This window comes from Chlorocebus sabaeus, chromosome 16, assembly GCF_047675955.1.
Source record: "Chlorocebus sabaeus isolate Y175 chromosome 16, mChlSab1.0.hap1, whole genome shotgun sequence".
Lineage (NCBI taxonomy): Eukaryota > Metazoa > Chordata > Mammalia > Primates > Cercopithecidae > Chlorocebus > Chlorocebus sabaeus.
In genome coordinates this window covers 70,693,572-70,706,515 of record NC_132919.1, presented here as the reverse complement: position 1 = coordinate 70,706,515, position 12,944 = coordinate 70,693,572, and the positions used below count along the sequence as shown (strand labels likewise).

Below are 12,944 nucleotides of genomic sequence, written 5' to 3'. Positions count from 1 at the left end.
TATATATATCTTCTTCCTCTCCAGAATAGCTTTCCAAACTCCATTTATACAGCTACTCGTGTTGCAAATGTGACATGTCTAGAGCAAGAAGAACAGAGTATTTCCATCTTGAATTCTCTCCTCCTTGTCTACTCCTAGGTTGCAGTCAATTCCTCTTTGACCATGTCTTTCCCATTTTACCCCCATGACAACAGTCTTCATTGTTCTCAATTTTATGATCCCACAGCACTTTACTAATACTCCTGGTAGAACACATCATTTTTTTATTATAACACAGCAATTGACATTTGACAAATAATTATTAACTGTAGGAAGAAACAAATGGATGTTATGTTTGTATTTGTTTCACCTGCCAGATGGTTAGCTTATTTTCAGCAAGGATGATAAAACACAGGACACACCATGGGCATTTAATAAATCTTAGTTGAATAAATAATGACATTATTATAATTTTTTCATAAATAGCTCATGTCATATGGATTAGTTTATGTATTTTGTCATATTTGGTGTTTGGGTAATGTTCAGTATTTCTCAACCTGTCTGAAACCATTTTTTTTTTGGAAGACAAGTCAGGAAAAGTCTACTTTCAAATATGCCGATGTACTAGACCATCTTATATGCAAGGACGTTTAATTTTCTTAAAACAGCAAGAACAGCAAAGTTAAATTTTTGTCCATACTGCCACCATTTTCAGTTTCACTAAGGTTCCCAGTTTTTCTTAAAATGCCAATGTTCAGAGTTAAGAAACACATTTAATGAATGAACAGAAATAAACAGAAGTAATTGTAGACATTTGTGCTATGCCAGAGATGTAAAATTTATTAGGATAATCATGAAGAACTTCCTTAATTTCCAGAAAGATAGCACCCAAGACTGGAAACAGAATTCCCAAAGCACCCACAGAAAGAGACACTTTAATATGAAGGAATCGAACAGCTTCGGGAAGCTGTAGGCATCCACCAATTCAGACTGCAATTGGTTATAGCTGAACGGTCATTGAAAGTTTCTTGGTCTCTTTTTATTTGCAAGGGGTGATTGTGATAGCAACATCCTTGTTCCAGTTTCTAAAACAGAGCACATTAGTTGTAGGTACTGAGGTACGTGAACGCTAAAGCTTCTATGCTGACTCTTTCAACCTCAGGCACTGAGCAAAGTAGCCATCCATCAGCAGCTTCTTGGAAGGCAGGGCTCACAGCAGGGCTGAGTGAAGGTGGTGAGGTTGAGGGTCTCCAGGCCTGGAGTTGGCTGGCAAGAGTTGAGCAGGAAGCAGGTGGGCACGCAGGGCTGAGGAATGTAGCAGGGTGGGGGACAGTTGTCACAGCAGGTGGGCTCCAGTAACCAAACCGTGTGTGGGCAGGTGCTGGGCAGGCAGACTCCGCAGCGGCAGGATTTGTCGAAGGTGCAGATGGTGGTGGCGGGCCCGGTGGGGACACTGCAGCTGCGAGAGGCACAGCAATCCATGGCAATCAGCGTCTGTGGTATTTATGGGTTTGATTGAAAAGAAGGACCAGTCTTCTGAGGTGTGAATATCTCTCCTTTCTCTGGGGCTCTTATATATCCTCTCCACTGGGAGTTGGTCCAGCCAAGAGGCTTCTTTCCTGGTTCTTGTTTATGTTAGTGTACCCATTATTCTTTAATTTGTTTGACATTTAGACACTGTAAAGAGTCCCCATTTTCCTAATTAACTTTTATTTGAGTTCATTGCTAAATGTGAACTGATTACCCTTGCTATTTGTCACTGGAACACAAGCTTTATGAGGTATCACCAAAGCCTTCTGTTATTATATTTTCAACACCAGCCCTGCTGGGGATTACTGCATGACAGTGAGTCTGTACAATATGTGGGCCTGCTCTCCAGTGCTGCTTTATTTTTAATCTGTCACTTTATCTATACCAACTTGTCTGATAAAGTATTCTTATTTTAAAGAGTTCAACTTAATTTTACTTTCTTTTAGCTTTGAAGCTTTTGAAGATCAAAATTACATTAACGTGGAGAAATATGCTATTGAGAAATATGGAAAAACTTTATAAAACACTTATTATTGTAGTTTTTTACTACAAATATTTTGTATACATTTGTTTAGTATTACATTACATTACTGGAGGAATCACATTGTGCATAGGTTCTGAAACTTGCCTTTGTGTGTATCTATGTATCTGTATATAATTATTTCATATTTTAAGATATTTGATAGTGTTACTTTTAATATTTCTTAGTATTTATTATATAATTGCACTTCTATGTTACTTTAAAAATGTATATTACTGTGCATTGAGGTTATTTTCAACTTTTCTCTACAATTATTGTGGCAATAGAGCACCTCTGTATCTAAATCTTTGTGCATGTTTTTGATTATTTCAGAAACAGAATTAATTATTTGGTAGAATTATAGGGGCAAATGTTAATTTCTAGTAGTTTTAAGGCCTTTCATATCATTGCCATACTGCTCTTCAGAATGGTTCTATTTACCTGGTTTTTTTCTCAAATTATCTATTTCTACCAGGTGTGTTTGATTAAGAATTCCCATTTCCTATACCGTTGACAGATACTTTATTTTAAAGATGTGTTCCAGTTTCCTGGGTGAAAAACACAATTTTATGATTATCGTGTTTGTATTTCTTCTGTCTTCTATTGAGAGCTGGCTTGCTTTCTTTCCTTCACTGCTAATGGTAGGCAAATTGAATTGTTAGCTTCTGTCTATATAGACTAAATAAAATAATAAGAATACAAAACTAAAATTCAAGTAAAATTATCACCAAAGGAAACTTATGAGCCTGAGCTAAATTAATCTGTTAACACTTGATTTCATTCTCTCTTTTTTTCTTTCCTTTTTTTTTTTTTTTTTAAACAAAGTATTGCATTTTTTCCTGAAATCAAATGCAGCTGTGGTAGGAAAGACCTGGATTCTAGTATCAGTACGCTATTTAGACTGCAGGCATAGTTCAGTGTTTAAGAGGGAGCACAAGGTGGGCTTGTGGCCAATATCATTTAGAAACCTCAAACCATTTCCGCTCAGCTTGGTCTCATGCATCCTGCAAGCCATGGTTCTTCTCACATCCCTCCCATCTCCTCCTTTAGGCACACCTGTAGAGTGGTACATGGTGGTGTGCATGTTTGTATGTTTTGGGAATGGGGATGTATATTTAAGAGGACCACATTAGGAGTCAGAAGAGCTCTTGACTGTTCCCGGTGCTGCTGGTTACCTTCCTTCTTATGGTAAGTAATTCACTTTTAGGAGCTTCATCTTTTTTCTCTGCAAAATTAGGGTAATAACATACATAGTCCTCCACTCAGGAGATTACTGTGAGGTTCACATGTGATAAAAAGGGTGAAAGCTCATGGACAACCATATAGTGCTATGCAAAAATAAATTATTATCATGATTAAAGCAAATTACAGATCAAATTCAAGGCAAGGTAAAGATAAAAGAAGCAGTCAAAAGAAGAAAAGAAAAAGAGATGAAGGTAAGCAAGAGAGCAACCTTATGGGAAAGAGCAAATATTTATATTAGAAGTTTATACAAATAAATAAATAAATAATCACATCAGCTATTAGAGAAAGTGCTTGGCATATAAATTAACAAACTTAAAAATTTGAAAAGCTCTCTATGGCTCTGCTTGAAAGACAGAATTCATGATATCTGCTGGTTCCTGGACTTTCACCAGATTTATTTTTGTATGAATACCTGCCAAAGTATGCATCCTTTTACTTAGGACTGATTATTATTTCACTTATTCTTTAAAAAATAATTCAACAGACATTTACTGAGCAGTTACTATGTGCTAGTCACTGTAATAAATGTTGGATATATAGCAATAAACAAAATAGGCACCATCCTTGCCCTCATGAAGTTTATAGTTTGGGGGAAGAATTTTTCATACACATAACATATTATTATAAGTTGCTGCTATTATACATTATAATAGGAAGTAAAAAGAGATTGGATTCTAAGGGCAAAAGACAAAAAATAAAAGAAAAAAATTATTTTGAGGGAAACATTACAAAGGAAACATGGCTTGCAGACCCTCAGGGTTAGAATTTCATGGCAGAAAGCTATCAGCTTCTTACCTGGGGTACAATATTACTTTAAGTTCACCATAAAAGCTTAGAGAAACTGTTACTGCTTATGCAGAACATTGTGTTTCTCTAATCATAAATAAGACAAGGTTACAGATTACAAACAGTTGTAATGCAACAAGTTTATTATAATAAGCTCTTTTATTAACAAGACGTGTAGCACTTTATTAAAATGTATTTTCTCTGCAGTGGTCTAAGAGAACTGGAAATTACTCTCCTTTGTTTATAAATGATGATAGTGATTCATAGAGAGGTGAGATGGTTTAGATGGTTTGGGAGCCAGTGTGTTAAAAACTAAACATAGGACCTATTGGGATAGAGCTACCTTTTATGTGGTTAGAAATGGAAGTTTAAACTATGTGTCAGAGATACTAAGCATTTTATTTTTAAAAACAAAGGGTATCTTTTTTCTTTAAGCAATTGTAGGAAAAGCACGGTGATTCTTGATGAGATGGTAGATTTTCGGAGTGCTAAAAATCTAGACACACACACACACACACACACACACGCACAAGCACACATCCAAGAAGTCCAGTTTTATATCTTTCTATAGTCAATGTAGGGATCTGGGACAGTGAAGACGTAAATCCAAGATTAATAATGAAAAGAGACAGTTAGAAGCAAAACATGATTATATTGGTCTCTTGCTTGAAATCTTTCATTGCTTCAAAGTTTCAGTCCAAACCCCTTTGCTTTGGGGAGCCCCTTGTGTCTGGGTCTTTGTATTTCTGTCTTCTCTGCCTCACCTTCTTGAATGCATTGTTCATCCGGTCATTCCCAACTACCTCCTGTGGCTTAAAAACGCCAACCTCTTTGCTGCCTTCATGATTTATTAAGCTGTTGTTCTGTCTGGAACAACTGTTCCCTACCTCTCCTGCTGCCTATTCATCTTTTAAAGCTTAGGCTGGATAACTCAGAGGCTTTCCATAACTATTTCTCACCTCTGACACTGAATCACCAAATCTGGGTTTTAGTTATTCCTTCTGTATGCTTGCATGCCATGCTGTTCACCTCCCAGTCACAGCAGAATCCCTCAGCATTGCAATTATTGTGATTATAACTCGTCTTTCTCCTTCACCAGATTTGGGAGAGACTTGAGGGCACTAGAGACTTGAGGCAATAGCATTTCTTTTATCTTTCTACTCCTGGCGTTAATGTGATGCCTGACACAGGATAAGCACTCAGGAAATATGGACAAATGAATGAGTGAATGGACTGAATCTCTTGTTGACAGTATCCTCTGTTGTGTCCCATAGACTCCATGGCTGCTAAGTTCTGTTCATTTAAGGTTGAGCTGTAAAAAGCCTATGGAATCCCCTGAGAAATTTCTTTCTGAAGGGACTAACAGGTACATTGAGGATATTTTAAAACAAGCGTGCTTAAAAGCATTTTCTTCTCCCCTTCCTTGTCCTACTCTTTTCCTTGCATGTATTCTTGTGGTTTTATTTCAAGGCATTTTCAGATTTTGACTTGTGTCTTTATATATGTATTGTGTATAGATATGCATGCACACATATATTTATATGTGTTACATAAATGTATTGGATGTATTATACATAGTATATATACATATATGTACTTGTTCTCTCTAGGCTTGGAAAAGAAAAATCTGTGTGAGATAAAATTAAGTAGGCTGATAAAATTAAGTAAGGCATTAAAGCATATTTAATCAGAGTTTTAGCTCTTAACCTGAGACACCTGAAAAGTATTAGCATTCTATTGATTACTGTGGTAGAACATCTGTGCAGAGTACGGTGGCAAATAGAGGTATGTTCCTGGTGCCTTGTGACTAGAGTTGACCACTTTGAGTTCTCTCTAAGAGAAGATGAAGTTGAAATAGGGACACCTCCAAAATACCCAGATTTTAGAATTGAATACTTGCCAATTTTAATCTACGAACCAATGTACCCTTTTTCTATTATAATCCAATGTGGATTTTGTTAAAGAATCTTACATGTTTTATTTCTCTTGCGTATTTTGGGTTTATTTCATAACTGTGCTCATTAAGCTTCCGGCTTCATTAGTATTGAAGGTAGTATTGTGGTAGGAAAAATTGGGCTTTAGAGTCAGACATACAAGAGGCTGAATTCTGATTTTCTAAGTAAGTAACTTTATGACTTTGAGAATGTTGAATAACTCTTAAAACTTCATTTATTCTTGTCCATTAGTGCTGTTTCAAGGACTAAATGAATGATTTACTAGTGAAGAGTAGACAAATAAATGTTGGTTCACACCAAAATTACATTTGTCTGAGGAGGAAGAGAGAAGAGAAGGCAAATATAAAAGAGAATCTGTTAAAAGTTAGCAAGCCATGTTAGTAGTATCCAGAATGTTAGTCATTCTGCCAATAGATTCTTTTTTAAAAAATTAAAATAATCATCCTTTTTTACCTTTTTAAAATGGAAGAAATATACCCAAAACTAACATAAACAAAGGACACATCTTGCCAGAGAAATATAGTTTATTTGAAAAACCACCAAGAAATTTTCCTCTATGGAAATACCCAATACAAGAAACAAGAGCCAGGAAGCAGTATGATCAAGAACATGTAATCTGAGGTCTTACAGATTGAAACAGTATTTTGCTAATAAAACACATTCACCTGCCCACAGGAACCAAATGGTTATTCAGCTAAATAACCATGAAAAATACTTTTCTTTTTTCCCCCCATTAAAACCAAAGGTAAATTCTTCATATCTGGGCCATCTGATCTACCTTAACATCTGGTAAACTACTGAGGCAAGTGACTACTGAAGAGACAGCTTCTGGATTCCTCGTTGTTGGGCACTGAGCGAAGTAGCCATCCATCAGCAGCTCCTTGGGAGGCAGGGCTCACAGCAGGGCTGAGTGAAGGTGGTGAGGTTGAGGGTCTCCAGGCCTGGAGTTGGCTGGCAAGAGTTGAGCAGGAAGCAGGTGGGCACGCAGGGCTGAGGAATGTAGCAGGGTGGGGGACAGTTGTCACAGCAGGTGGGCTCCAGTAACCAAACCGTGTGTGGGCAGGTGCTGGGCAGGCAGACTCCGCAGCGGCAGGATTTGTCGAAGGTGCAGATGGTGGTGGCGGGCCCGGTGGGGACACTGCAGCTGCGAGAGGCACAGCAATCCATGGCAATCGGTGTCTGGTTAGCTTTCAGTTTCTTAGACAGATGAGGTTGGTGAGGTACAAATGTCTCCTCTCTTGTTAGGGCTCTTATATACCCTCCCAAGTGGGCATTGGTCCAGCTGGAAGGCTTCCTGTTTTGTTTATGGCACCCTTTTTCACTGAGATTCTCTAATCTGTTTGGCATTTACATGTCCATTAAGAGTTCCCGCTCTTGTTAAGTTAATCATATTTTTGAGTCATTGACTTGTCATTTTTGTCACAAGATCATCACATTTTGTCTTCACAGGTTTCTGGCATGCCAAACCTTATATGACTTTTATGGGTAATCAATCCAAGTGACAATTCAGCTGTAATTTTGGAGGCCAAACTCTTCTTGTTTTCCCTCTTAATTTAAAATAGTGTGGATCACATAATGTGATTTCTAATGACTAATTTCAGAATGAGTAACTCAAGTGATGAATTGGACCATTTTCAACTCAATAAAGTCAACAAGAATATGGCTATTTACAGATGAATGTTTCATGTGGCTACAGGCATCTCAGACATGTTTGCATTATTTAGTGATATTATAATTCAGGTTCTATTGAGCAAGCAAAGTGGCAGAATGGTACAGGATGAAATTCCTTCCTGTTATTTTTAATAAATCCGTAGTGAATTTCTCAAGGTTGTATTAGTCTATGGATTGTTTTTTTCTAAAAGAGTCTCTATTCCCAAAGTTACGCCAATCTTGTGGTGAATCAAAGTATAAATTCATTGGAAGGAAGGAAGGATCCACACAGTGGCCATTCTTTGTTGACTGTACCATTAAAAGAAAACCACCTCAGCCTTGATTCATTTTCATGTGAATGGTGTATGCACTTCAAAATAAGATGAAATAGGAATTAAAAGGAGAAACCTTAAGAGTCACAGAACAACAGTGGATTTTGGCAGGAAATCTGACCCAATGCAATTTAGAACTATGGCATTCATAAAAATCACTTTTTCACTGACTTAGTCCCTACTTTGCTTGTTTATTTGTTTTCATATCTTGGATCTTGAACTAGATTGAAATTCCTTTGAGGTATTCCGTAAACAACATCTTTTACTTCAGTCAGCCAGAAATTGAACCAGATAATCTCAAATGTGTAATATTCTAGATTCCAACATCTTCCTACACCTGTCCATGATCAGCACAAATCCTTTCAGATAATATTGTGTGATTTAAGTTACATACCCGTTGTGTGGCAATTTGTTGAATAAAAAGAAAGCAAAGATTCTTGGTAGGTTGTTTCTGAGGTCACATTACCAAAAAACCAGTAAGATCTATTTAAAAGAGAAGAAAGCTGACTAAAATCAGTGGAAAATATCAAATGTCTTTCGTAGGTAAGCCTTATACGTTGTATGTTAAAACAACCAGTTTATCTTTTTTTTCTTTTTAACAACAAAAATAAGTGACACATGTATGCCATCGAATACTATGCAGCCATAAAAAATAAGGAGATCCCATCCTTTGAAGAAACATGGATGGAGCTGGAGGCTATTATCCTTAGTAAACTAATGCAGAAACAGAAAACCAAATACTGCGTGTTCTCACTTATAAGTGGTAGCTAAATGATGAGAACACATGGGCACATAGAAGGGAATAACAGATGCTGGAAGTTATCAGAGGGTGGAAGGTGGAAGGAGGGAGAGGATCAGGAAAAATAACTCATGGGCACTAGGCTTAATACCTGGGTGATGAAATAATCTGTACAACAAACCCGCACGACACAAGTTTACCTATGTAACAAACCTGCACGTGTACCCCTGAACTTAAAAGTTAAAAACAAAAAAACAGAAAACAACTTTCAAATCATTTTCATGAGCAGGAATTTACAGCAAATGCCAAGGGTGTTGAACATCATACTGTTACCAGATAGTGCCATGGTCTTTTGGTGTCCCAAACAAAGAATTGAATGAGACACGCACAGCAAAACAAAGCAGCAAAAGTGTATTAAACACAGTATTACACTCTAAGAGGGCGAGAGCAAACCGACCTCTATGAGATGAGATTGGCCCCCAGCTTGGTGCAGTTTGGGTCTTTGTGTGTGTGTGTGTGTGTGTGTGTGTGTCTTCCCAAGACTGCCTAATCTCTAGCCAGTGTCTGCCTCTTTGATGGACAGGTGTGTTGCTTAGTTACTTAGTTACCTGTGTGCTTGCACACCACCTCCAGCCCATAATTCTAAGTACATACGTGACATGCGGTCCATATGCATAAGCCTGAATGAGCTGATTTTCATACAAGGTGATGTTAAGGATACCTTTTCTCTTTAATGCACATGCTTATCCATGAAGAGTTGCCCCTTAGTGGTTTAGTCCTTATCCTGCTCTGGCAATGGGGGACTTGCTTTCTTCTCTTATCTTACTTTTTGTTTTGGCTAGAGTACAGTGGCATTCTCTGCTCACTGCAGCCTCCACCTCCTGGGTTCAAGTGATTCTCCTACCTCAGACTCCCAAGTAGCTGGGATTACAGGTGCCCATCATCACACCCAGCTAAGTTTTGTATTTTTTTGTAGAGAGGGGGGTTTCACCATGTTGGCCAGGCTGGTCTTGAACTCCTGACCTCAAGTGATCCACCTGCTTTGGCCTCCCAAAGTGCCAGGATTACAGGATGAGTCACCGCGCCTGGTCTAACTTCTGCTTCTTATCTTGCTTCTTGCTTACTTGCCCCTTCACCTTGCTTCTGGTCTCTGCTTTTATTCACTCTGCCCTTTATCCAAGTTTTAATTCCCTTTGCTATTCTCCTGCCTCAATACCTACACTTTACCACTGAAGAACAGAGAAGCAAATTCAAGTGGCCTTCCCAGTGTATTAAAAAATTCAAAGTTAATGAACTAGTATTGAAACCGTCAAGGAAATATTTGATGTTTACTTACTCTTGACTTACCAGTCTCTCTCATCTAGAAGCCAGTGGCTTGGCAAGTAGAATATATGAAGAAGACTCTCTCCCATTCTCTGTGTTCTCTCTGACTTCTCTTTTAAAATTTATCTTGAAATATTATATAGATTCAGGAGATCTACTATACAACATGGTGACTATAGTGAATAACCATATACTGCAATGAAAAACGCTGAGAGAATGGATTAAGTGTTCTCACCACAAAAATGATAGCTATGTGAGTCGTGCATATGTTAATCATACAGCACATCACATAAAGTGAAGGCGGGAGTCTCCTAGGTACTTTACCGTCTGTGACCTCGTTCGTACTGTTTCTTTAGCTTAAACTGACCTGTCCCAGTTCTCTACTTTCCAAATCCTGTTGATCCCTCAAGATTCAGCCAAACATCCCCTTCATAAAGAAACTTTAGGTGATTCTTCTAGATGTTTGCATCCTTTTCTCTGCTCTCACAAAATGGGCTGCCTATTCTTCCCTTTCAACCTCATTTCTTTCTGCTGTATTTTATAGTTTGTCACTTAAATTTGTTTTCCTCACTCCAATGCAAGGTTTTGGAAGTGGTAATCGTATGTTAGCCTTATTTGTCTTTTTCAAGCACTTAGGACAATGCCTGAAACAGGGTAGGCATTTGATAAATATTTGTTGCATTGGATTACTTTTCAAATTAGAATTAAAAAGGTATTTATTTATTTTTGTAATGGCCTTTTATAACAGTAACCCTTTATATAAACAGAGTGATTCATTTTTTGTGTGAATTGCTTTACAGTTGTCAAAACTTTTTTTTTTTTCTTTTTTTTTTGAGATGGAGTTTCGCTCTTGTTGCCCAGAGTGCAATGGCGTGATCTCTGCTCACAGCAACCTCTGCATCCTGGGGTCAAGTCATTCTCCTGTCTCAGCCTCCGGAGTAGATGGGACTACAGGCATGCACCACCGCACCTGGCTAATTTTGTATTTTTAGCAGAGACGGGGTTTCTCCATGTTGGTCAGGCTGGTCTTGAACCCCAGACCTCAGGTGATCCGCCCGCCTCGGCCTCCCAAAGTGCTGGGATTACAGGCATGAGCCACTGCGCCCAGCCAACATTTTTAAATTCAAAGATTTACTTAAATGAGATGGTGAAAAAAATAGGGGTTAGCTCAATCTTTGAGGTCCTTTCTGTGAGCATATTGATCTCAAATTGCCAGCTTCACTCCTTCTTTAAGGACACAAGTGAGTTTATTTAGAGGCGGGAAAAAACAAAAATTAAAGTTAGATGCTGACCTTGGCATTTAAATCGACTCTAAGCTTAGAGCCTAATGCATTTCACTATCCTCACAGTTTTCTTCAGATATCTACGTATGCCTGTGAGGCCTCTTTTTGGCTATGAAATTTATGTTGATGTCATCAGAAAGTGTAATTCTGCTGGATATATTTATAAGTTCATGATGCTTGTGTCAAGAGTCGTTGGGTAATTATAGCATTAATGTTGAGACAGTATGTGGTTTGGGGAGTTGTGGTGTTTATTTAGTTTTGAAGTAAGGAGATCCGTGATAGCATTTTTTTTTTTCCCATTTCTCATTTGAAATCATTGTTCGAAACAGGAAAAGAAAACTTCTGTAAAACTGAAGGCACAGTGCTATAATATTTTCTTCCAAATGGCCTAATTAAAAGCCATTTGCTGAGCAGCCCTTAATGACTACTGAAGGTCCTCAGGGCAATGTGGGCAAAGCTCTTTGGCTAGCAGCAAAGTGGTTCACACTCACAAGGCTGGACGCAGGTGGTGACTGAGAGCCTACTCAGGGTTGAATCTGGGTGGCATTTGTTGGGCAGGCAACAGGATGGCACATAGGAATCAGGCACGCAACAGGGCAGGGGACAGGTTTCACAGCAGGTGGGCTGAAGGAGGCTGATCTCATGAGGGCAGATGCTGGGCAGGCAGACTTCACATTGACAGCTTATGTCAGAGGGACAGATAGTGGTGGCCAGTCCAGTGGGGACGCTGCAGCATCCTTCGAGCTAGGAATCACAGCAAGACATGGTGACAGTGGACCAGGAAAATGTTTTGTTGCAAAGGAAGGCTTTCTTCTACAAAGTTGTCCTCTATGGGTCTTTTATATCCACCTATCTCAGGGAACATGGCTTCTGTCCATCAGAATGTTGGATGGAACATCCTTGTTGCTGTTTACATAATCCTGTAAAAATAACTCACTAACTTCTTGTGTATCAGACATGGGATGAGCTCTCCTTCAGTTTCATTTAGTTGTGTTGCTACATTCAAACTTGCTTCCTGTTGTAGTTTCAAAATGGTGTCAGTGTAGTTTTCCACTTACTCACATGTAGACACATCCATATTGTATTAGTCAGTTCTCACGCTGCTATAGGGACATACCCGAGATTGGATAATTTATAAAGGAAAGAAGTTTAACGGACTCACAGTAGACCCACCTCAGCCTCCCGAAGTGCTGGGATTACAGGCATGAGCCACTGTGCCCGGCCTCAAGAACAATTTGAAGGAAAAATGAAATACCATTTTTTAAATTATTATATTATCAAGGATAAACAATTATTAACATTAAGGGCAGTTGTTTTACCTTGATTATTGATGCTCATCAGAAAACTGAAAATGTGTCTGAGTTGCCAAACATTCTGCATTTCAATTCAAAGTTAATGATCCAGCCAATATTTCTTCTCTGCTGACACTGCTAATCAGTAAAGTCTGACTTTTTAAAAAAGGTTTGTTCCTACCTTGGAAACATGAATACCTTTTTAAATACTCATTGTATACCCTCATTTTATTTTAGACTATAATCGCCACAGAGAAAGCAGAGCTGCTGTGTACAACAAAACATACAATTGACAGGGATAGTAGAGAAT

The 12,944-nt window shown here is 38.3% G+C and overlaps 2 protein-coding genes and 1 long non-coding RNA gene across 4 annotated transcripts in view; 1 reads left to right on the top strand and 2 right to left on the bottom strand.

Annotated features, from left to right (window-relative positions):
• Positions 1-12,944, top strand: part of LOC103243476 (uncharacterized) — a 338,326-nt gene that overhangs the window by 179,592 nt on the left and 145,790 nt on the right. The window lies entirely within an intron of this gene.
• KRTAP3-3 (keratin-associated protein 3-3) lies at positions 453-1,760 on the bottom strand. Its single transcript, XM_008012766.3, has one exon. It carries the CDS (start codon positions 1,459-1,461, stop codon positions 1,165-1,167), a length of 297 nt encoding a protein of 98 aa, XP_008010957.1. The 5' UTR covers positions 1,462-1,760; the 3' UTR covers positions 453-1,164.
• LOC103243495 (keratin-associated protein 3-2-like) lies at positions 6,154-7,771 on the bottom strand. Its single transcript, XM_008012767.3, has one exon. The coding sequence runs from the start codon at positions 7,360-7,362 to the stop codon at positions 6,886-6,888; it is 477 nt and encodes a 158-aa protein (XP_008010958.3). The 5' UTR covers positions 7,363-7,771; the 3' UTR covers positions 6,154-6,885.